At 53.4% G+C, this 21274-nt stretch overlaps 1 protein-coding gene across 9 annotated transcripts in view; it reads left to right on the top strand.

Moving 5' to 3' along the window:
* Positions 1 to 21274, top strand: part of DLG3 (discs large MAGUK scaffold protein 3) — a 2111742-nt gene that overhangs the window by 1209311 nt on the left and 881157 nt on the right. For all 9 annotated transcript variants that reach the window (XM_069612439.1, XM_069612441.1, XM_069612436.1 and 6 more), the window contains one exon: positions 4760 to 4922. In XM_069612439.1, coding sequence (XP_069468540.1) covers positions 4760 to 4922 — 163 coding nt within the window. The remainder of the gene's footprint in view (positions 1 to 4759; positions 4923 to 21274) is intronic.

Here is a 21274-nt window from a genome sequence, read left to right as displayed (position 1 = left end):
TTCTGTTTGTTTTTTTAAAGGTTTGTAACAAACCAATAACATTTCTTTTTTAAATAAAAAAAATAGCGCCTCCTGACAAAGTGTATGGCTTCAAAGCCCTTTTGCCTTTCAGAGAGGTAAAGGAAGAGTATGATCGAACATTCAGTAGTTGCAGGAAGGAGGAACGTGGGGTAGATAGTGGGGATGAGGCCGAGGGATATATAAGATGCGCAGGAAGGCATGAGAAGGAAACGGTGGAAGAGCTTTGTGTACACTTGGAGCACATTTTTTGTGGGACCCAACTGTATTCTATGGGGCGCAGTGCCGAAAGGAGAGCTGGGGAAGAGGTGTTCGCTGTGCCAGGGGGTATGTCTGCAACCTACTCATTGCATGGTCCGACTGGGCACGTTGAAGCCAGGCTCAAGACAACAGAGCCCTTCTAATGACTTTCCGAGGACCCCAACAACATTTGGGAGGGGTTGTATGTCAGAAAAATGAATTATCCAAGTTTGAAAACTTTAAAGGTTTTGGTTTCCTCATTTATGTCATGGCTACTAAAACCCTAGGCTTGTGTGCAAAGTGCTTAAGAACTCAAAGCCTGTGTATGGCTTAGCCCTGGTCAGACAGTTGAACCTTCCACAGTGTTGTGGAGAGCCAAGGCATGCAGGAACCATACTCAAGAAAACACAGCATGCACAGCCCCTCTACGTGCCCCCTAAACAGCTACAAATGGCAGGTGCCTAGATGGCAAAGCGAGAAGGAAATAGGGGCACATTTTACTGAGGGTGTTGTATTCGACCGCGGCTCCGTTAGGGACAGAAGTCATAGCCCATCCTTCCTGTAGGTTTGTAAGCCCAGCTGTGGCCTTCAAGGTAATGCTTATATTGTTTTGTGAGGCAGGAGTCCTCTTCGGCTGAGACTGGGTGCTTATGGGAGTTAATTTACATAGTCCGGCCTTTGACTAGCCGTCTCACCCTGGCTGCAGTTACTGTGTCCTGTTAATAGAGGGCATCATGCGAATGTTGGGTCAAACCATAGGTGTAAGGTCTCGTTAAGAGATCTGATTTCCACGTCTAGCCTTCTAGTTTTTCTTCTTTTTTGGCCTGTTTAGGGGGGTTGCTACCTGCTCTCTACTGGCTCCTTCAAAGGCGCTACGAAATTAGACGTTTAAAGCAAATCATTACGATGAAACTTCAATATAATATAACATGATCCGCTAGTATACAGGGAAAGTGACATCATGTTCTCCCCCCTCTCCCGAAAGGAGTGAATGAGTACAGACAGTAGCACTCAGGTAGATTCTAGTTATCATGCATTTAGCTTTAGCAAAATAACACCTTGCTTCCAGCAGAAAAAGAAGTTACACAACATGTTCTCACAGCCTAAAACATGACATGGCGTAGCATAACCTAACATTGTGTAGCATACCAAACCTAATTGAGTGCTGCACTTAAAAACAGGGCAGAGCAAAGATAATATAGCTCTGTGCAGGCACGTAGCAAAACATGCCATCACTAGGCATCCCACACAAATAATGTTGCAACTCAGCAGAAACAGCACCACAAATGTAGCGTGTCACACACTGAAACACACGCGCACACCCTCTGCTTCAGACTCACAGTTTCTGGGTTTCAAGTCTTCTGCTGCTTTTGCGGTTGCTGTGCGCTGAGTTTGGAGCAGCAACTGAGTTTGGAGTTGGCATTGGGTGTGAAGTTGGCATTGGGTGTCGAGGTGGCACTGAGGCAGTGAGTTTGGAGTTGGCATTGGGTGTAGTGGTGGCACTGAGGCACTGAGTTTGGAGTTGGCATTGGGTGTGAAGTTGGCATTGGGTGTGAAGTTGGCATTGGGTGTGGAGGTGGCACTGAGGCACTGAGTTTGCAGTTGGCATTGGATGTGAAGTTGGCATTGGGTGTGGAGGTGGCACTGAGTTTGCAGTTGGCATTGGGTGTGAAGTTGGCATTGGGTGTGGAGGTGGCACTGAGGCACTGAGTTGGCAGTTGGCATTGGGTGGGAAGTTGGCATTGGGTGTGAATGTGGCATTGAGGCACTGAGTTTGGAGTTGACATTGGGTGTGAAGTTGGCATTGGGTGTGGAGGTGGCACTGAGGCACTGAGTTTGGAGTTGGCATTGGGTGTGAAGTTGGCATTGGGTGTGGAGGTGGCACTAAGTATGAAGTTGGCATTGGGTGTGTAGGTGGCACTGAGTTTGGAGCAGGTACTGGGTGTGGAGGGGGCACTGAGGCACTGAGTTTGGAGCAGATACTGGGTGTGTAGGTGGCACTGAGGCACTGAGTTTGGAGTTGGCATTGGGTGTGAAGTTGGCACTGAGGCGCCTCATTACAAGTAGGGCGGTAAGGGTTAACGGTCACTGGTAACGAGACTGGTGCCGTTAAACCTTACCACCCTACTACGAGTTCCCTTTGCGGGTCCTTCCTTAATGCCTGCTTTTAGCAGGCGTTAAGGACAGGACCTGCAAAGGGACTCCGGGGTCAATAACGGTACCGTAATTTACGGTACCGTTATTGCCGCCTTCCCCCTTCCCATTGATCCCTATAGGGGCTCAAATGGGAATGGGGAATGGCCCTGGTGAATGGGGAATTACCGGTCCCTCCGACCTCGGAATGGACCGATAATTACTCCATTCACCAGGCCGGAGTTTGGACGAGTTCGGAGGCAGCCATGCCGCAAATAGCGGCGTGGTTACCTCCGAACTAGGAATGAGGCTGAGTTTGAAGTTGGCATTGGGTGTGAAGTTGGCATTGGGTGTGAAGTTGGCATTGGGTGTGGAGGTGGCACTGAGCGTGAAGGTGGCACTGGGTGTGTAGGTGGCACTGAGTTTGGAGCAGGTACTGGGTCTGGTGTGTAGGTGGCACTGAGTGTGGAGTTGGCATTGGGTGTGGAGGTGGCACTGAGCGTGAAGTTGGCACTGGGTGTGTAGGTGGCACTGAGTTTGGAGCAGGTACTGGGTCTGGTGTGTAGGTGGCACTGAGTGTGGAGTTGGCATTGGGTGTGGAGGTGGCACTGAGCGTGAAGTTGGCACTGGGTGTGTAGGTGGCACTGAGTTTGGAGCAGGTACTGGGTGTGTAGGTGGCACTGAGTGTGGAGTTGGCATTGGGTGTGGAGGTGGCACTGAGCGTGAAGTTGGCACTGGGTGTGTAGGTGGCACTGAGTTTGGAGCAGGTACTGGGTGTGTAGGTGGCACTGAGTGTGGAGTTGGCATTGGGTGTGGAGGTGGCACTGAGCGTGAAGTTGGCACTGGGTGTGTAGGTGGCACTGAGTTTGGAGCAGGTACTGGGTGTGTAGGTGGCACTGAGTGTGGAGTTGGCATTGGGTGTGGAGGTGGCACTGAGCGTGAAGTTGGCACTGGGTGTGTAGGTGGCACTGAGTTTGGAGCAGGTACTGGGTGTGGAGTTGGCATTGGGTGTGGAGGTGGCACTGAGCGTGAAGTTGGCACTGGGTGTGTAGGTGGCACTGAGTTTGGAGCAGGTACTGGGTGTGTAGGTGGCACTGAGTGTGGAGTTGGCATTGGGTGTGGAGGTGGCACTGAGCGTGAAGTTGGCACTGGGTGTGTAGGTGGCACTGAGTTTGGAGCAGGTACTGGGTCTGGTGTGTAGGTGGCACTGAGTGTGGAGTTGGCATTGGGTGTGGAGGTGGCACTGAGCGTGAAGTTGGCACTGGGTGTGTAGGTGGCACTGAGTTTGGAGCAGGTACTGGGTGTGTAGGTGGCACTGAGTGTGGAGTTGGCATTGGGTGTGGAGGTGGCACTGAGCGTGAAGTTGGCACTGGGTGTGTAGGTGGCACTGAGTTTGGAGCAGGTACTGGGTGTGTAGGTGGCACTGAGTGTGGAGTTGGCATTGGGTGTGGAGGTGGCACTGAGCGTGAAGTTGGCACTGGGTGTGTAGGTGGCACTGAGTTTGGAGCAGGTACTGGGTGTGTAGGTGGCACTGAGTGTGGAGTTGGCATTGGGTGTGGAGGTGGCACTGAGCGTGAATTTGGCACTGGGTGTGTAGGTGGCACTGAGTTTGGAGCAGGTACTGGGTGTGTAGGTGGCACTGAGTGTGGAGTTGGCATTGGGTGTGGAGGTGGCATTGGGTGTGGAGGTGGCACTGAGCGTGAAGTTGGCACTGGGTGTGTAGGTGGCAAAGAGTTTGGAGCAGGTACTGGGTGTGTAGGTGGCACTGAGTGTGGAGTTGGCATTGGGTGTGGAGGTGGCACTGAGCGTGAAGTTGGCACTGGGTGTGTAGGTGGCACTGAGTTTGGAGCAGGTACTGGGTGTGTAGGTGGCACTGAGTGTGGAGTTGGCATTGGGTGTGGAGGTGGCACTGAGCGTGAATTTGGCACTGGGTGTGTAGGTGGCACTGAGTTTGGAGCAGGTACTGGGTGTGTAGGTGGCACTGAGTGTGGAGTTGGCATTGGGTGTGGAGGTGGCACTGAGCGTGAAGTTGGCACTGGGTGTGTAGGTGGCACAGAGTTTGGAGCAGGTACTGGGTGTGTAGGTGGCTCTGAGTGTGGAGTTGGCATTGGGTGTGGAGGTGGCACTGAGCGTGAAGTTGGCACTGGGTGTGTAGGTGGCACAGAGTTTGGAGCTGGCTCGTGTTTAATCATCCATGCTTCTCAGTGTCCCTCTGTGTAACCCTTCACGTTATCTGCCTTCGTGTTGTTCAGCAGCTTGGAAGTGTGGGGGGGGGGGGTTGGGCCCTAGATGACGTCTGATTGAGCATGATATGGTGACCTCCCTCACCCCCCATCCTCGATGGCTGACTTGTCCTTCCTTTCCACAGCGGCATTCCCTGCCTTGACGGACAACCATATAAGCCATAACTCTACCCTGGGAGGTTACCTCGGAAGCGTGGAGGCCAAATCGCCGTACCAGCCCCCCCAGGTGACGCCGTCCAGGTACTCCCCTGTACCCCGCCACGTGATAGGGGAGGAAGATTTCACCAGGTAAGGCCTTTGGGGGGTATGGGGATGGGGGATTGCAAGGGGTCAAATGGTGCTTACAATATTTAGTGATTTTATTGTTTTACCTAGATTTTATTCTTTGCATTTTTAATAAGTTGTACTGTATTATTGTTTGATTGTATATGTTACATTTATACAGCTCCCAGGTGCATTCAAGCCTTGATAGCGCTTTAATAAAAACTTAAAATAAACAAATAAAGGTGATTGGAGGAACGCTGCCCCATTCATCCTCCCATTGTGCAGGGGTGAAGTTTGATAGTGGAGATGGGCTTGGGAGGGAAAGGTGAATGTGAGGTGTGATGGACTGGAGGGCAGCATATTCTCCTCTCATTGGGCAGGAGTGAAGTGGAGTGGCGTTTGACAGTGGAGATGGGTTTGGGAGGGAAAGGTGAATGTGAGGTGTGATGGACTGGAGGGCAGCATATTCTCCTCTCTTTGGGCAGGAGTGAAGTGGAGTGGCGTTTGACAGTGGAGATGGGTTTGGGAGGGAAAGGTGAATGTGAGGTGTGATGGACTGGAGGGCAGCATATTCTCCTCTCATTGGGCAGGAGTGAAGTGGAAAGGTGAATGTGGGGTGTGATGGGCTGGAGGGCAGCATATTCTCCTCTCACTGGGCAGGAGTGAAGTGGAGTGGCGTTTGACAGTGGAGATGGGTTTGGGAGGGAAAGGTGAAGGTGGGTTATGATGGGCTGGAGGGCAGCATATTCTCCTCTCTTTGGGCAGGAGTGAAGGGGAGTGGCGTTTGATAGCGGAGATGGGATTGGGAGGGAAAGGTGAATGTGGGGTGTGATGGACTGGAGGGCAGCATATGCTCCTCTCTTTGGGCAGGAGTGAAGTGGAGTGGCGTTTGACAGTGGAGATGGGTTTGGGAGGGAAAGGTGAAGGTGGGCTGTGATGGACTGGAGGGCAGCATATTCTCCTCTCATTGGGCAGGAGTGAAGTGGAGTGGCGTTTGATAGTGGAGATGGGTTTAGGAGGGAAAGGTGAAGGTGGGGTGTGATGGATTGGAGGGCAGCATATTCTCTCATTGGGCAGGAGTGAAGTGGAGTGGCGTTTGATAGCAGAAATGGGTTTGGGAGGGAAAAGTGAAGGTGGGCTGTGATGGACTAGAGGGCAGCATATTCTCCTCTCATTGGGCAGGAGTGAAGTGGAGTGGCGTTTGATAGTGGAGATGGGTTTGGCAGGGAAAGGTGAATGTGGGTTGTGATGGGCTGGAGGGCAGCATGTTCCCTTCTCATTGGACATGAGTGAAGTGGAGTGGCGTTTCATAGCGGAGATGGGTTTGGGAGGGAAAGGTGAAGGTGGGCTGTGATGGACTGGAGGGCAGCATATTCTCCTCTCATTGGGCAGGAGTGAAGTGGAGTGGTGTTTGACAGTGGAGATGGGTTTGGGAGGGAAAGGTGAAGGTGGGCTGTGATGGACTGGAGGGCAGCATATTCTCCTCTCTTTGGGCAGGAGTGAAGTGGAGTGGCGTTTGATAGTGGAGATGGGTTTGGGAGGGAAAGGTGAATGTGGGTTGTGATGGACTGGAGGGCAGCATATTCTCCTCTCTTTGGGCAGGAGTGAAGGCGAGTGGCGTTTGATAGTGGGGATGGGTTTAGGAGGGAAAGGTGAAGGTGAGGTGTGATGAACTGGCAGGCAGCATATTCTCCTCTCATTGGGCAGGAGTGAAGTGGAGTGGCATTTGATAGTGGAGATGGGTTTGGGAGGGAAAGGTGAAGGTGGGGTGTGATGGATTGGAGGGCAGCATATTCTCTCATTGGGCAGGAGTGAAGTGGAGTGGCGTTTGATAGTGGAGTTGGGTTTAGGAGGGAAAGGTGAAGGTGGGGTGTGATGAAATGGAGGGCAGCATATTCTCCTCTCATTGGACAGGAGTGAAGTGGAGTGGCGTTTGATAGCGGAGATGGGTTTGGGAGGGAAAGGTGAAGGTGGGGTGTGATGGACTGGATGGCAGCATATTCTCCTCTCATTGGGCAGGAGTGAAGTGGAGTGGCGTTTGATAGTGGAGATGGGTTTGGGAGGGAAAGGTGAAGGTGGGGTGTGATGGATTGGAAGGCAGCATATTATCTCATTGGGCATGAGTGAAGTGGAGTGGCGTTTGATAGTGGAGATGGGTTTGGGAGGGAAAGGTGAATGTGGGGTGTGATGGACTGGAGGGCAGCATATTCTCTCATTGGGCAGGAGTGAAGTGGAGTGGCGTTTGATAGTGGAGATGGGTTTGGGAGGGAAAGGTGAATGTGGGGTGTGATGGGCTGGAGGGCAGCATATTCTCCTCTCATTGTGCAGGAGTGGAGTGGTGTTTGATAGTGGAGATGGGTTTGGGAGGGAAAGGTGAATGTGGGGTGTGATGGGCTGGAGGGCAGCATATTCTCCTCTCATTGGGCAGGAGTGAAGTGGAGTGGCGTTTGACAGTGGAGATGGGTTTGGGAGGGAAAGGTGAATGTGAGGTGTGATGGACTGGAGGGCAGCATATTCTCCTCTCTTTGGGCAGGAGTGAAGTGGAGTGGCGTTTGATAGTGGAGATGGGTTTGGTAGGGAAAGGTGAATGTGGGGTGTGATGGACTGGAGGGCAGCATATTCTCCTCTCTTTGGGCAGGAGTGAAGTGGAGTGGCGTTTGACAGTGGAGATGGGTTTGGGAGGGAAAGGTGAATGTGAGGTGTGATGGACTGGAGGGCAGCATATTCTCCTCTCATTGGGCAGGAGTGAAGTGGAAAGGTGAATGTGGGGTGTGATGGGCTGGAGGGCAGCATATTCTCCTCTCACTGGGCAGGAGTGAAGTGGAGTGGCGTTTGACAGTGGAGATGGGTTTGGGAGGGAAAGGTGAAGGTGGGTTATGATGGGCTGGAGGGCAGCATATTCTCCTCTCTTTGGGCAGGAGTGAAGTGTAGTGGCGTTTGACAGTGGAGATGGGTTTGGGAGGGAAAGGTGAATGTGAGGTGTGATGGACTGGAGGGCAGCATATTCTTCTCTCTTTGGGCAGGAGTGAAGTGGAGTGGCGTTTGACAGTGGAGATGGGTTTGGGAGGGAAAGGTGAATGTGAGGTGTGATGGACTGGAGGGCAGCATATTCTCCTCTCTTTGGGCAGGAGTGAAGTGGAGTGGCGTTTGACAGTGAAGAGGGGTTTGGGAGGGAAAGGTGAATGTGAGGTGTGATGGGCTGGAGGGCAGCATATTCTCCTCTCACTGGGCAGGAGTGGAGTGGCGTTTGATAGCGGAGATGGGATTGGGAGGGAAAGGTGAATGTGGGGTGTGATGGACTGGAGGGCAGCATATTCTCCTCTCTTTGGGCAGGAGTGAAGTGGAGTGGCGTTTGACAGTGGAGATGGGTTTGGGAGGGAAAGGTGAATGTGAGGTGTGATGGACTGGAGGGCAGCATATTCTCCTCTCTTTGGGCAGGAGTGACGTGGAGTGGTGTTTGATAGTGGAGATGGGTTTGGGAGGGAAAGGTGAATGTGGGGTGTGATGGACAGGAGGGCAGCATATTCTCCTCTCTTTGGGCATGAGTGAAGTGGAGTGGCGTTTGATAGTGGAGATGGGTTTGGCAGGGAAAGGTGAATGTGAGGTGTGATGGACTGGAGGGCAGCATATTCTCCTCTCTTTGGGCAGGAGTGAAGTGGAGTGGCGTTTGATAGTGGAGATGGGTTTGGGAGGTAAAGGTGAATGTGAGGTGTGATGGATTGGAGGGCAGCATATTCTCCTCTCATTGGGCAGGAGTGAAGTGGGGTGGCGTTTGATAGTGGAGATGGGTTTGGGAGGGAAAGGTGAATGTGGGGTGTGATGGACTGGAGGGCAGCATATTCTCCTCTCTTTGGGCAGGAGTGAAGTGGAGTGGCGTTTGATAGTGGAGATGGGTTTGGGAGGGAAAGGTGAATGTGAGGTGTTATGGACTGGAGGGCAGCATATTCCCCTCTCTTTGGGCAGGAGTGAAGGCGAGTGGCGTTTGATAGTGGAGATGGGTTTGGGAGGGAAAGGTGAACGTGGGGTGTGATGGACTGGAGGGCAGCATATTCTCCTCTCTTTGGGCAGGAGTGAAGTGGAGTGGCGTTTGACAGTGGAGATGGGTTTGGGAGGGAAAGGTGAACGTGGGGTGTGATCGACTGGAGGGCAGCATATTCTCCTCTCTTTGGGCAGGAGTGAAGTGGAGTGGCGTTTGATAGTGGAGATGGGTTTGGGAGGGAAAGGTGAACGTGAGGTGTGATGGATTGGAGGGCAGCATATTCTCCTCTCATTGGGCAGGAGTGAAGTGGAGTGGCGTTTGATAGTGGAGATGGGTTTGGGAGGGAAAGGTGAATGTGGGGTGTGAGCGACTGGAGGGCAGCATATTCTCCTCTCTTTGGGCAGGAGTGGAGTGGAGTGGCGTTTGATAGTGGAGAAGGGTTTGGGAGGGAAAGGTGAATGTGGGCTGTGATCGACTGGAGGGCAGCATATTCTCCTCTCTTTGGGCAGGAGTGAAGTGGAGTGGCGTTTGACAGTGGAGATGGGTTTGGGAGGGAAAGGTGAATGTGAGGTGTGATGGACTGGAGGGCAGCATATTCTCCTCTCACTGGGCAGGAGTGAAGTGGAGTGGCGTTTGAAAGCAGAGATGGGTTTGGGAGGGAAAGGTGAATGTGGGGTGTGATGGACTGGAGGGCAGCATATTCTCCTCTCTTTGGGCAGGAGTGAAGTGGAGTGGCGTTTGACAGTGGAGATGGGTTTGGGAGGGAAAGGTGAATGTGAGGTGTGATGGACTGGAGGGCAGCATATTCTCCTCTCTTTGGGCAGAAGTGAAGAGGAGTGGCGTTTGACAGTGGAGATGGGATTGGGAGGGAAAGGTGAATGTGGGGTGTGATGGACTGGAGGGCAGCATATTCTCCTCTCTTTGGGCAGGAGTGAAGTGGAGTGGCGTTTGACAGTGGAGATGGGTTTGGGAGGGAAAGGTGAATGTGAGGTGTGATGGACTGGAGGGCAGCATATTCTCCTCTCTTTGGGCAGGAGTGAAGTGGAGTGGCGTTTGACAGTGGAGATGGGTTTGGGAGGGAAAGGTGAATGTGAGGTGTGATGGACTGGAGGGCAGCATATTCTCCTCTCTTTGGGCAGAAGTGAAGAGGAGTGGCGTTTGACAGTGGAGATGGGATTGGGAGGGAAAGGTGAATGTGGGGTGTGATGGACTGGAGGGCAGCATATTCTCCTCTCTTTGGGCAGGAGTGAAGTGGAGTGGCGTTTGACAGTGGAGATGGGTTTGGGAGGGAAAGGTGAATGTGAGGTGTGATATTCTCCTCTCACTGGGCAGGAGTGGAGTGGCGTGTGGGAGCAGCAGCACATCCACCCTCAGCATCCAGTACTGTCCTGAGATGGCCGCTATTCATCCTAGGTCCTAGTTAGCTTGTGATCGGGGCGGTTTGAGAGGAGAGTGCAAGCGTAGGGCTACCACCCTCTAAAGAGCCTGTGTGTAGACTCGTCCAGAGGCCAGGTGACTGTGGGTCCGCCTGCCTTTGGGACCTGGCATAGTAGAGTTTTCTGGATGGGAATTATGTTTGAGTACAGGGCACAAGAGTCTGGGACTAATGTGGTTTTGGAAGTCCCGTGTCACCGGCAGGGGCTTGTTGAGCACCTCAAGGTACTGCCCGTACCGCCTTATCAGGGAACCTTCTAGATGCCTGTCTGCGCCCCCTAGGGTATGGGGCTTTGCTCCAATGGACCTCCGCGGGGGTCTGACCGTGTGTGCTGGGGTTGTGGGCAGCCTTGATATGTTAAGCAAATGATTGCATAGTGTGGCTCTACCTAGTCGGAGAATTGTGGTGGGTATCGCAAGTGCCGGCGAAGGCCTGGATAATGGTGGCTCTTTTATCTGCCACCTCTCTCCTTCTACCCCCAGAACAGAGCTGCCTTCACTTGCCCCCGCTTGCCCGCCCGGGGGCATTGCAGTGATGTCCATGTGCCCCACGGCATGTGTGAGCGCGGAGGTCACCCAAAAGTGCGCTTGCTTTGCACGCTGTGCAGTGGGAGCCATGCTAGCATGTGATGGGGGGCTACCCAAAGCCAAGACAGGCACCGTTGCGCCACGTGGAGCTCGGCCACACCGGTAACTGTATTATGTTAAGCATCAAGGTACAAAGACGAAAGCGGATCTCGCTGGCGTAAGCACCGCTGGCAAGGGGCACCTCGAGATCTGGGCTACACTTCTGCACCGTGTGCAAGTCCTCGCGTGGAGATGCGTCCAGGCCTGCATCTGGCCCCCGGCCTGGAAGGGGATCCTGCCCGCGTCTGCAGTGGGCCAGGACATGCCTCCCTTTAATGGAAGCTGTGTGTAGACATCGCCTGCCCCTATGTTGAGGCTTGCAACCCCTTGGGCTGCTTTGCAAACTCTCTGATATCACTCTTCCATTTGATGGTCTTTTGAAAGGAATCCTGCCTTTCCCTTTTGCTAGTTTTAGAACCTGGGAGTTTTGATTTGTTTTCAATCACTGTTTATTATCATGCTGTAAAAAAGATACAATAGCTGTCAGCAGTGTCAAATGTTGTGTGATGTCGTCACTTCCTCTGAGGTCATTGGGGTGCAAAGCAGCTGTGTTTTCACTTCCTCTGAGGTCATTGGGGGTGCAAAGGAGCTGTGTTTTCACTTCCTCTGAGGTCAGTGGAGCTCAGTGAGCCCCCCACCCTCTATGCTTTTTGTGAAATTGCCACACCAGTGCAGGCTCACTCAGGTGTCTTAAGTGAATGCGTCTCGGGAGGATAGCTCAGGGGCAACGTGCTCACCTTGGAAGCAAAACGACACAGAGCAACATAGGATCGATTCTCGGGTCTGCGTTTAGAAACCTCTGGGTATTAAGCGTGTTATAAATAACCTAACATGTCATATGCAGCAGGTGGGAGCCTAACGCAGCTAGCTAAATATCACACTTCTGCTTGAGCCCCCCCCTCAACCCCTGCGGACATGTGAACCCTCAAGTGATTTGCACCCCCAATCGCTGCTGTTATGCCCTATTACGCGTGCTGTTGACCCCTTCTGATTATTTTCCTCGTTAACGTTTGGGTTTCCAGGAACTGGACTTGGGTTCTGCCGCCTGTATTGTTGTGGTGCCACGTGCGTGCCAGAGAGGAAGACAACGTCATGCATGTTAATCTTTTTCAATGTAACAAAATGTGTATTTTGGTTTCCAAAAATGGGCGCTTCATTAAGTCCCGGCACGCTCCGGCGCACAATAAAAGGAATTGGCATTTAGAACAAATTATTCAGTAATCTAACAGCTGTGAATTGCAACAATGCAAGCAAGATGGGAGGCCGAAACGGTTATTATTTGGGGGTGGGCTAGGGGCTGTTTATGAAGCGTGTCATTGCTGGGATCCAAGGAGGGATTTGTCAGGAAGAAGTGCACTGAGACAGTGGAAGTTTGGGTCACAAAGGAAATTGTGTAGGACTTTTGTAGCCGAGCGAATCACCAGACGTCTTGGGCTTTCTATTAAACATAGCACCATACCAAGATGGCCCCTGTGAATGAGCAGGTGGAGCAACATAGAAGTAGGACTACTAATACATCTGTGTTAAACAGCCTTTATAAAGGCAACATATGCAAGGGAAGATTGCTTGGCAACACGCTATGGTAGCTGTTTGTATTCTGCGTTCCAGACCCATAGGTTCCATACCTTCCTGTATGCTGTTGTATGTTTTAGCCAAAAGTTTTCCAAATGCGGCCTTTGTCTGATCTCCCCACCTGGGCATCCAGCTGTCTCTTGCTCTTTGCACGCAGCATCGTCTCTTGCGCTTTCCTTGCTGCTTCTGTCGCAGGCTCCAATGGCCCAGCACCCGCTACGTGCCTTCCTGTTCCCGGCAGTGCTCTACCTGCTGCCCCGCTTCACAGTCCTTGCGTGTCCCAGCGGACATTTGATGATCACCCTCGATTTCTGTCTTGCCTATCCTTGGCGCTATCATTCGGAAGCCTTCTCCTGAAGGATAGGCTTTTCCCAGGAGGTCGAGTTTTGGGGGAGCTGGTGGGTGTCTGTGAGGCAGTGCAGCGTCAAGCCCTCTCTCCCGCATGGCGGAAAACACAAGAGAACATGTTCGGAGAGACAGCTGATGTTACTCTGTTTACTCTTAACATGGAGTCCTATGAAGAGCCAGGTGCATATCTACCCTTCTTTTGTTTCACTGTCTGCCCCTGGGCAGTGGGACCCCAGGGTTCTGCATTCCTCACCAAGTTACAGGGCCCCCGGGGGAAGGCAGGGTTTGGCATCTGGGGCTCTATGAACAGGGTCGGAACTCACCTAGACGGAAGGAGGAGGAGTCCCGCTGACAGCGGTCGAGAACCAGAGGTGAAGTAGGAACACCAGACGCGAGCACCAGGGCAACTGCTAAACGATTCCCTAACGCGGAGGCGCTTCCAAACAACCAGGCTAGAGGTGGAAAGGAGATGGTGAGCGGAGCCCACAGAAGTTTGTGGACGCCCACCTGTATACAGATAGAGAATCAAAGAGGCCACGAGACAAAAATGCTACGTCCAAGGAACATCCTGGTCAACCCAACACAGAAAGCCACCGAGAAAGGGAGTGCGAGAGGCAGTCCTAGAACCAACAGATAAGATGATTGTGAGAAAAAGCACTGCATGTTGGAACCTGAAGGGAAAGCTCCTAAAGCCTCGGGGAAAGTGACCGAAAGTATTGGCGTGCTGCATGCTGGAACCTGAAGGCAAATTTCCCAGAAGCAACAGAGAAATAACCTGCCAGGAGAAGCGTTGACCAACTTTAAAGATCCTGACTGACCAGCTGCCAATGGACGCAGGCAGAATATGGGCAGGTGGCATCCTCTTTACAGTCATCTAGGGTCTTTGGTTCAGGTTCACTGTCAGTATTTGAGCAGTGTTTTTACTGTGCACGGCCATTCACCGCACAGTCTGCGTGCTATTTGAGGTCAGTTCCTGACTGCACTGTTTTACCAGTAACTATAATGTTTATAGTCAGTATTTGGGCTTTGGGTATATCGTTTACAGTCACTATTTGAACACTGCATACGTTGTATGTGGTCCCTATTTGAGCGCTAATTATACTGTTTAAAGACCATATATGTGTGTATGTTTTAATCAGTATTTGGACTGAAAGTATGCGTATAATCAGAATGTGAGCAGATACTATAGTGTTCACTGGTAGTTTACACTGTGCTGTCAGGCAACCTGTGACATGTGGAGTCCCCCCCAGGGATCCATGCACTTATGTGTCACTTTTACTCGCTGCATGAGTCCACTTCCAGATCTTCTTGCCAACCATGACATCAAGATCCCTCAACATGCCGACGACATCCAACTGGATCTGAAAATCACAGCTGTAACCGCCATACACCAACTCATCTGGGCCCTCAATCTACACTGGATGCCTACAGTCTACAGCATACCTGAAATCAATCGCTCGTGTTATGCATCCTTCCCCATGGACAACACTATGGCCAAGCACAGATCCAGGCTTCCATGTCTGGATGTGTGACAGCTCCACCCTATACTTCACCAACCGTGCCACATCACTAGGAGTCCGCCTCGACCTCGTGGCCCTAAACTCTCCCTCTAACCATGCCACATCACTAGGTGTCTACCTCGACTGCATGATCCTAACCCTCCCTCCAACCATGCCACATCACTAGGAGTCTACCTCGACTGCATGATCCTAACCCTCCCTCCAACCATGCCACATCACTAGGAGTCTACCTCGACTGCATGATCCTAACTCTCCCTCCAACCATGCCACATCACTAGGAGTCTACCTCGACCGCATGATCCTAACTCTCCCTCCAACCCTGCCACATCACTAGGAGTCCGCCTCAACCTCATGGTCCTAACTCTCCCTCAAACCATGCCACATCACTAGGAGTCCGCCTCGACCTCGTGGCCCTAACTCTCCCTCAACCGTGCCACATCACTAGGAGTCTACCTCGACTGCATGATCCTAACCCTCCCTCCAACCATGCCACATCACTAGGAGTCTACCTCGACTGCATGATCCTAACTCTCCCTCCAACCATGCCACATCACTAGGAGTCTACCTCGACTGCATGATCCTAACCCTCCCTCCAACCATGCCACATCACTAGGAGTCTACCTCGACTGCATGATCCTAACTCTCCCTCCAACCATGCCACATCACTAGGAGTCCGCCTCGACCTCATGGTCCTAACTCTCCCCCCAACCATGCCACATCACTAGGAGTCTGCCTCGACCTCGTGGCCCTAACTCTCCCTCCAACCCTGCCACATCACTAGGAGTCTACCTCGACCGCATGATCCTAACTCTCCCTCCAACCCTGCCACATCACTAGGAGTCCGCCTCGACCTCATGGTCCTAACTCTCCCCCCAACCATGCCACATCACTAGGAGTCTACCTCGACTGCATGATCCTAACTCTCCCTCCAACCATGCCACATCACTAGGCGTCTACCTCGACCGCATGATCATAACTCTCCCTCCAACCCTGCCACATCACTAGGAGTCCACCTCGACCTCATGGTCCTAACTCTCCCTCAAACCATGCCACATCACTAGGAGTCCGCCTCGACCTCGTGGCCCTAACTCTCCCTCAACCGTGCCACATCACTAGGAGTCCACCTCGACCGCATGATCCTAACTCTTCCTCCAACCCTGCCACATCACTAGGAGTCTGCCTCGACCTCATAGTCCTAACTCTCCCTCAAATCGTGCCACATCACTAGGAGTCCACCTCGACCACGTGGTCCTAACTCTCCCCCAACCATGCCACATCACTAGGTGTCCACCTCGACTGCGTGGTACTAACTCTCCCTCCAACCATGCCACATCACTAGGTGTCCACCTCGACCGCTATCCTAACTCTCCCTCCAACCATGCCACATCACTAGGTGTCCACCTCGACCGCTAGTCCTAACTCTCCCTCCAACCATGCCACATCACTAGGAGTCCACCTCCACCGTGTGCTCCTAACTCTCCCTCCAACCATGCCACATCACTAGGAGTCCACCTCCACCGCGTGCTCCTAACTCTCCCTCCAACCATGCCACATCACTAGGAGTCCGCCTCGACCTCGTGGCCCTATCTCTCATTAACCGTGCCACTTCACTAGGAGTCCACCTCGACCGCGTGGTCCTAGCTCTCCCCCCAACCATGCCACATTACTAGGTGTCCACCTTGACCACGTGATCCTAACTCTCCCTCCAACCGTGCCACATCACTAGGTGTCCACCTCAGCCGCGTGGTCCTAACTCTCACTCCAACCATGCCACATCACTAGGTGTCCACCTCGATTGCGTGGTCCTAACTCTCCCTCCAACCATGCCACATCACTAGGTGTCCACCTCGACTGCTAGTCCTAACTCTCCCTCCAACCTTGCCACATCACTAGGAGTCCACCTCCACCGCGTACTCCTAACTCTCCCTCCAACCATGCCATAGCCATATCACTAGGAGTCCATCTCGACCGCGTCGTCCTAACTCTCCCTCCAACCATGCCACATCACTAGAAGTCCATCTCGACCGCATGGTTCTAACTCTCCCTCAAACAATGCCACATCACTAGGTGTCCACCTCGATTGCGTGGTTCTAACTCTCCCTCCAACCATGCCACATCACTAGGAGTCCATCTCGACCGGGTGGTCCTAACTCTCCCTCCAACCATGCCACATCACTAGAAGTCAATCTCGACCGCATGGTTCTAACTCTCCCTCCAACCATGCCACATCACTAGGTGTCCACCTCGACCGCGTGGTCCTAACTCTCCCTCCAACCATGCCACATCACTAGGTGTCCACCTCGACCGCTAGTCCTAACTCTCCCTCCAACCTTGCCACATCACTAGGAGTCCACCTCCACCGCGTGCTCCTAACTCTCCCTCCAACCATGCCACATCACTAGAAGTCCATCTCGACCGCATGGTTCTAACTCTCCCTCAAACAATGCCACATCACTAGGTGTCCACCTCAATTGCGTGGTTCTAACTCTCCCTCCAACCATGCCACATCACTAGGAGAGTCCATCTCGACCGCGTGGTCCTAACTCTCCCTCCAACCATGCCACATCACTAGAAGTCCATCTCGACCGCATGGTTCTAACTCTCCCTCCAACCATGCCACATCACTAGGTGTCCACCTCGACCGCATGGTCCTAACTCTCCCTCCAACCATGCCACATCACTAGAAGTCCATCTCGACCGCATGGTTCTAACTCTCCCTCCAACCATGCCACATCACTAGGTGTCCACCTCGACCGCTAGTCCTAACTCTCCCTCCAACCATGCCACATCACTAGGTGTCCACCTCGACCGCGTGGTCCTAACTCTCCCTCCAACCATGCCACATCACTAGGTGTCCACCTCGACCGCGTGGTCCTAACTCTCCCTCCAACCATGCCACATCACTAGGTGTCCACCTCGACCGCTAGTCCTAACTCTCCCTCCAACCATGCCACATCACTAGAAGTCCATCTCGACCGCATGGTTCTAACTCTCCCTCCAACCATGCCACATCACTAGGAGTCCATCTCGACCGCGTGGTCCTAACTCTCCCTCCAACCATGCCACATCACTAGAAGTCCATCTCGACCGCATGGTTCTAACTCTCCCTCCAACCATGCCACATCACTAGGTGTCCACCTCGACCGCGTGGTCCTAACTCTCCCTCCAGCCATGCCACATCACTAGGTGTCCACCTCGACAGCTAGTCCTAACTCTCCCTCCAACCATGCCACATCACTAGGAGTCCACCTCCACCGCGTGCTCCTAACTCTCCCTCCAACCATGCCACATCACTAGAAGTCCATCTCGACTGCATGGTTCTAACTCTCCCTCAAACAATGCCACATCACTAGGTGTCCACCTCGATTGCGTGGTTCTAACTGTCCCTCCAACCATGCCACATCACTAGAAGTCCATCTCGACCGCATGGTTCTAACTCTCCCTCCAACCATGCCACACCACTAGGTGTCCACCTCGACCGCATGGTCCTAACTCTCCCTCCAACCATGCCACATCACTAGAAGTCCATCTCGACCGCATGGTTCTAACTCTCCCTCCAACCATGCCACATCACTAGGTGTCCACTTCGACCGCTAGTCCTAACTCTCCCTCTAACCATGCCACATCACTAGGTGTCCACCTCGACCGCGTGGTCCTAACTCTCCCTCCAACCATGCCACATCACTAGGTGTCCGCCTCGACCGTGTGGTTCTAACTCTCCCTCCAACCCTGCCACATCACTAGAAGTCCATCTCGACTGCGTGGTTCTAACTCTCCCTCCAACCATGCCACATCACTAGAAGTCCATCTCGACTGCGTGGTTCTAACTCTCCATCCAACCATGCCACATTACTAGGAGCCCATCTCGACTGCGTGGCCCTAACTCTCCCTCTCCACAAAGTCCGGCACCACCTCCCAAAATGGACTTCTGATCTGTCGGCCAACGACTAGCCACTGCCCACTTGCTCGTAGCAACGTTGTACTCACCTGAAGCCTTTCTGGGTCCGCTGAAAAGCTCCATGCATGCAGCCACTTGCCGCATTAAAGGACTGGACATATATCCCCAACCGTGAAGGAATTTACCTGGGTGCCCCTCCAAGCCTGCATCACCTAAAAAAGCACTAGCCACTGAATCACCTACTTACCTTGTGACAAACGAAACCTTTCTGGCGGCCAGCGCAACACCAGAAGCCTGGTCAGATTGCAAACCAGGAACTGCAAAAAGGAAAACTCTGGGAAGCAAGCCTTCTGCAAGTGGAGTGTTCGTTCATGTTCTCAGTCTGGACATCACGATCCAGTAGGGTGACCAGACGTCCCGGTTTTCCCGGGACAGTCTGGGAAATCGCCCTCCGTCCCGGGAGTTTTTAATTTTATAAACCCTGTCCCCGGATTGGAAGGGGGGGTGGCTACGGTCCTGGTTTTTAAATCAAGGGTGCCTGTGAGCACACCCCGTCGGACCCCCTGCCACAGGTCAGTATCATAGAAGTAGCACTACAGTTGTATTTGTATTTACTTTAGTCCTACTACTATGTCTATGGCATGTCCCTTTTTTTCCCTATGCTCCAGCCAATCAGAAAAGGGGTCGCGCTGGGTCCTTGGCCTCACCTGCCTGCATTCCCTGCCTGTGACACCCTGCCTCGATCCCCTGCCAGCTGACCTTCCTGCCACCCCTCCCTCACCCTGCTCCACATCCTTGTCAACGTTTCTCCTTGTTGTACAGCGCCCTGTTGCTTCCAGCTAGGTTTGTATTCTTTAAAAACTCAGAATAATATCTTACATGTTCCCTCCCCCAACTAGTTAAGGAATTCCCTTGACTGGGATCTTCTCTGCCCCCCCACCCCCACTCTAGTTGTGATGTCGGAACTAGCCCACTTGCAGGAAGTGATGGTTATGGAAACACAGGGATGCAGAGTGACAGTACCGCATCCCACACCCGCACGCGTGCTTTTCTTGGTATTATAATTACGCAGTGGAGGTGAGGCCTTCTCTCAGGCCTCCCAAAAATGCGCTCTGGTTCCCAGCCTGCCTCAGTCAGGCCCCGGCCCCCACCCAGCCGCCGCCTTGTTAGCTCTGGTCTATGGGTGCTGTCCTGCCAGGAGCACTGTGTGGGCGGTGGGGCACCATTCCTAAAATAGTCAAAACAACTGTTGTGGCGGGCGACAACGCATTAGCCTTTATTCTGAAACGAGGCCGAGCATTAGAGAGCATGCCGGGAAGGTGGGGTGGATCGAGCATTAGAGAGCATGCTGGGAAGGTGGGGTGGATCGAGCGGAAGAGAGCATGCCGGGAAGGTGGTGTGGATCGAGGGGGAGAGTGCATGCTGGGAAGGTGGGGTGGATCGAACGGGAGAGAGCATGCCGGGAAGGTGGGGTGGATCGAGGGGGAGAGAGCATGCCGGGAAGGTGGTGTGGATCAAGCGGGAGAGAGCATGCCGGGAAGGTGGGGTGGATCGAGTATTAGAGAGCATGCCGGGAAGGTGGGGTGGATCGAGCATTAGAGAGCATGCCGGGAAGGTGGGGTGGATCGAGCATTAGAGAGCATGCCGGGAAGGTGGTGTGGATCGAGGGGAAGAGTGCATGCTGGGAAGGTGGGGTGGATCGAACGGGAGAGAGCATGCCGGGAAGGTGGGGTGGATTGACCGGGTGAGAGCATGCCGGGAAGGTGGGGTGGATCGAGCATTAGAGAGCATGCCGGGAAGGTGGGGTGGATCGAGCGGAAGAGAGCATGCCGGGAAGGTGGTGTGGATCGAGGGGGAGAGTGCATGCTGGGAAGGTGGGGTGGATCGAGCGGGAGAGAGCATGCCGGGAAGGTGGGGTGGATCGAGCATTAGAGAGCATGCCGGGAAGGTGGGGTGGATAGAGCGGAAGAGAGCATGCCGGGAAGGTGGTGTGGATCGAGGGGGAGAGTGCATGCTGGGAAGGTGGGGTGGATCGAACGGGTGAGAGCATGCCGGGAAGGTGGGGTGGATCGAGCAGGAGAGAGCATGCCGGGAAGGTGGGGTGGATCGAGTGGACGAGAGCATGCCGGGAAGGTGGTGTGGATCGAGCGAGAGAGAGCATGCCGGGAAGGTGGTGTGGATCGAGCGGGAGAGAGCATGCTGGGAAGGTGGGGTGGATCGAGCGGGAGAGAGCATGCTGGGAAGGTGGTGTGGATCGAGCGGGAGAGAGCATGCTGGGAAGGTGGGGTGGATCGAGCGGGAGAGAGCATGCTGGGAAGGTGGGGTGGATCGAGTGGAAGAGAGCATGCCGGGAAGGTGGGGTGGATCAAGCGGGAGAGATCATGCCGGGAAGGTGGGGTGGATCGAGTGGACAAGAGCATGCCGGGAAGGTGGTGTGGATCGAGCAGGAGAGAGCATGCTGGGAAGGTGGGGTGGATGGAGCGGGAGAGAGCATGCTGGGAAGGTGGGGTGGATCGAGCAGGAGAGTGCATGCCGGGAAGGTGGGATGGACCAGCGGGAGAGAGCATGCTGGGAAGGTGGGGTGGATCGAGCGGGAGAGTGCATGGCGGGAAGGTGGGATGGACCAGCGGGAGAGTGCATGGCGGGAAGGTGGGATGGACCAGCGGGAGAGTGCATGGCGGGAAGTAGGGATGGACCAGCGGGAGAGTGCATGGCGGGAAGGTGGGATGGACCAGCGGGCAGTCCCAGAGTTCTAATTTTAGTGCCAAACAGCACCTGGTTTTATTTAATATGTCCAATAAAATGCCATAAGAATAAAGATGTTTGTAATTTTTAAACGGACCTAACATGGCGTCCGACCATTCTCTGATGGGGATTTGCCCCAAATAAGCCTTTTAAACAAGCATTGGCAATGCCAACAGTGTAGCCTTTTGTGCAGGCATGGGAAAGGCCCTTGCTAGGTGCTGCCGTGGTGGTATTAACTGGCCATTGATGGTAG

The sequence above is a fragment of the Ambystoma mexicanum genome, chromosome 5p, assembly GCF_040938575.1.
Source record: "Ambystoma mexicanum isolate Mex_15411 chromosome 5p, UKY_AmexF1_1, whole genome shotgun sequence".
NCBI lineage: Eukaryota > Metazoa > Chordata > Amphibia > Caudata > Ambystomatidae > Ambystoma > Ambystoma mexicanum.
Note: the sequence above shows the minus strand (reverse complement) of the source record. Positions and strands in the feature narration are given on the sequence as shown.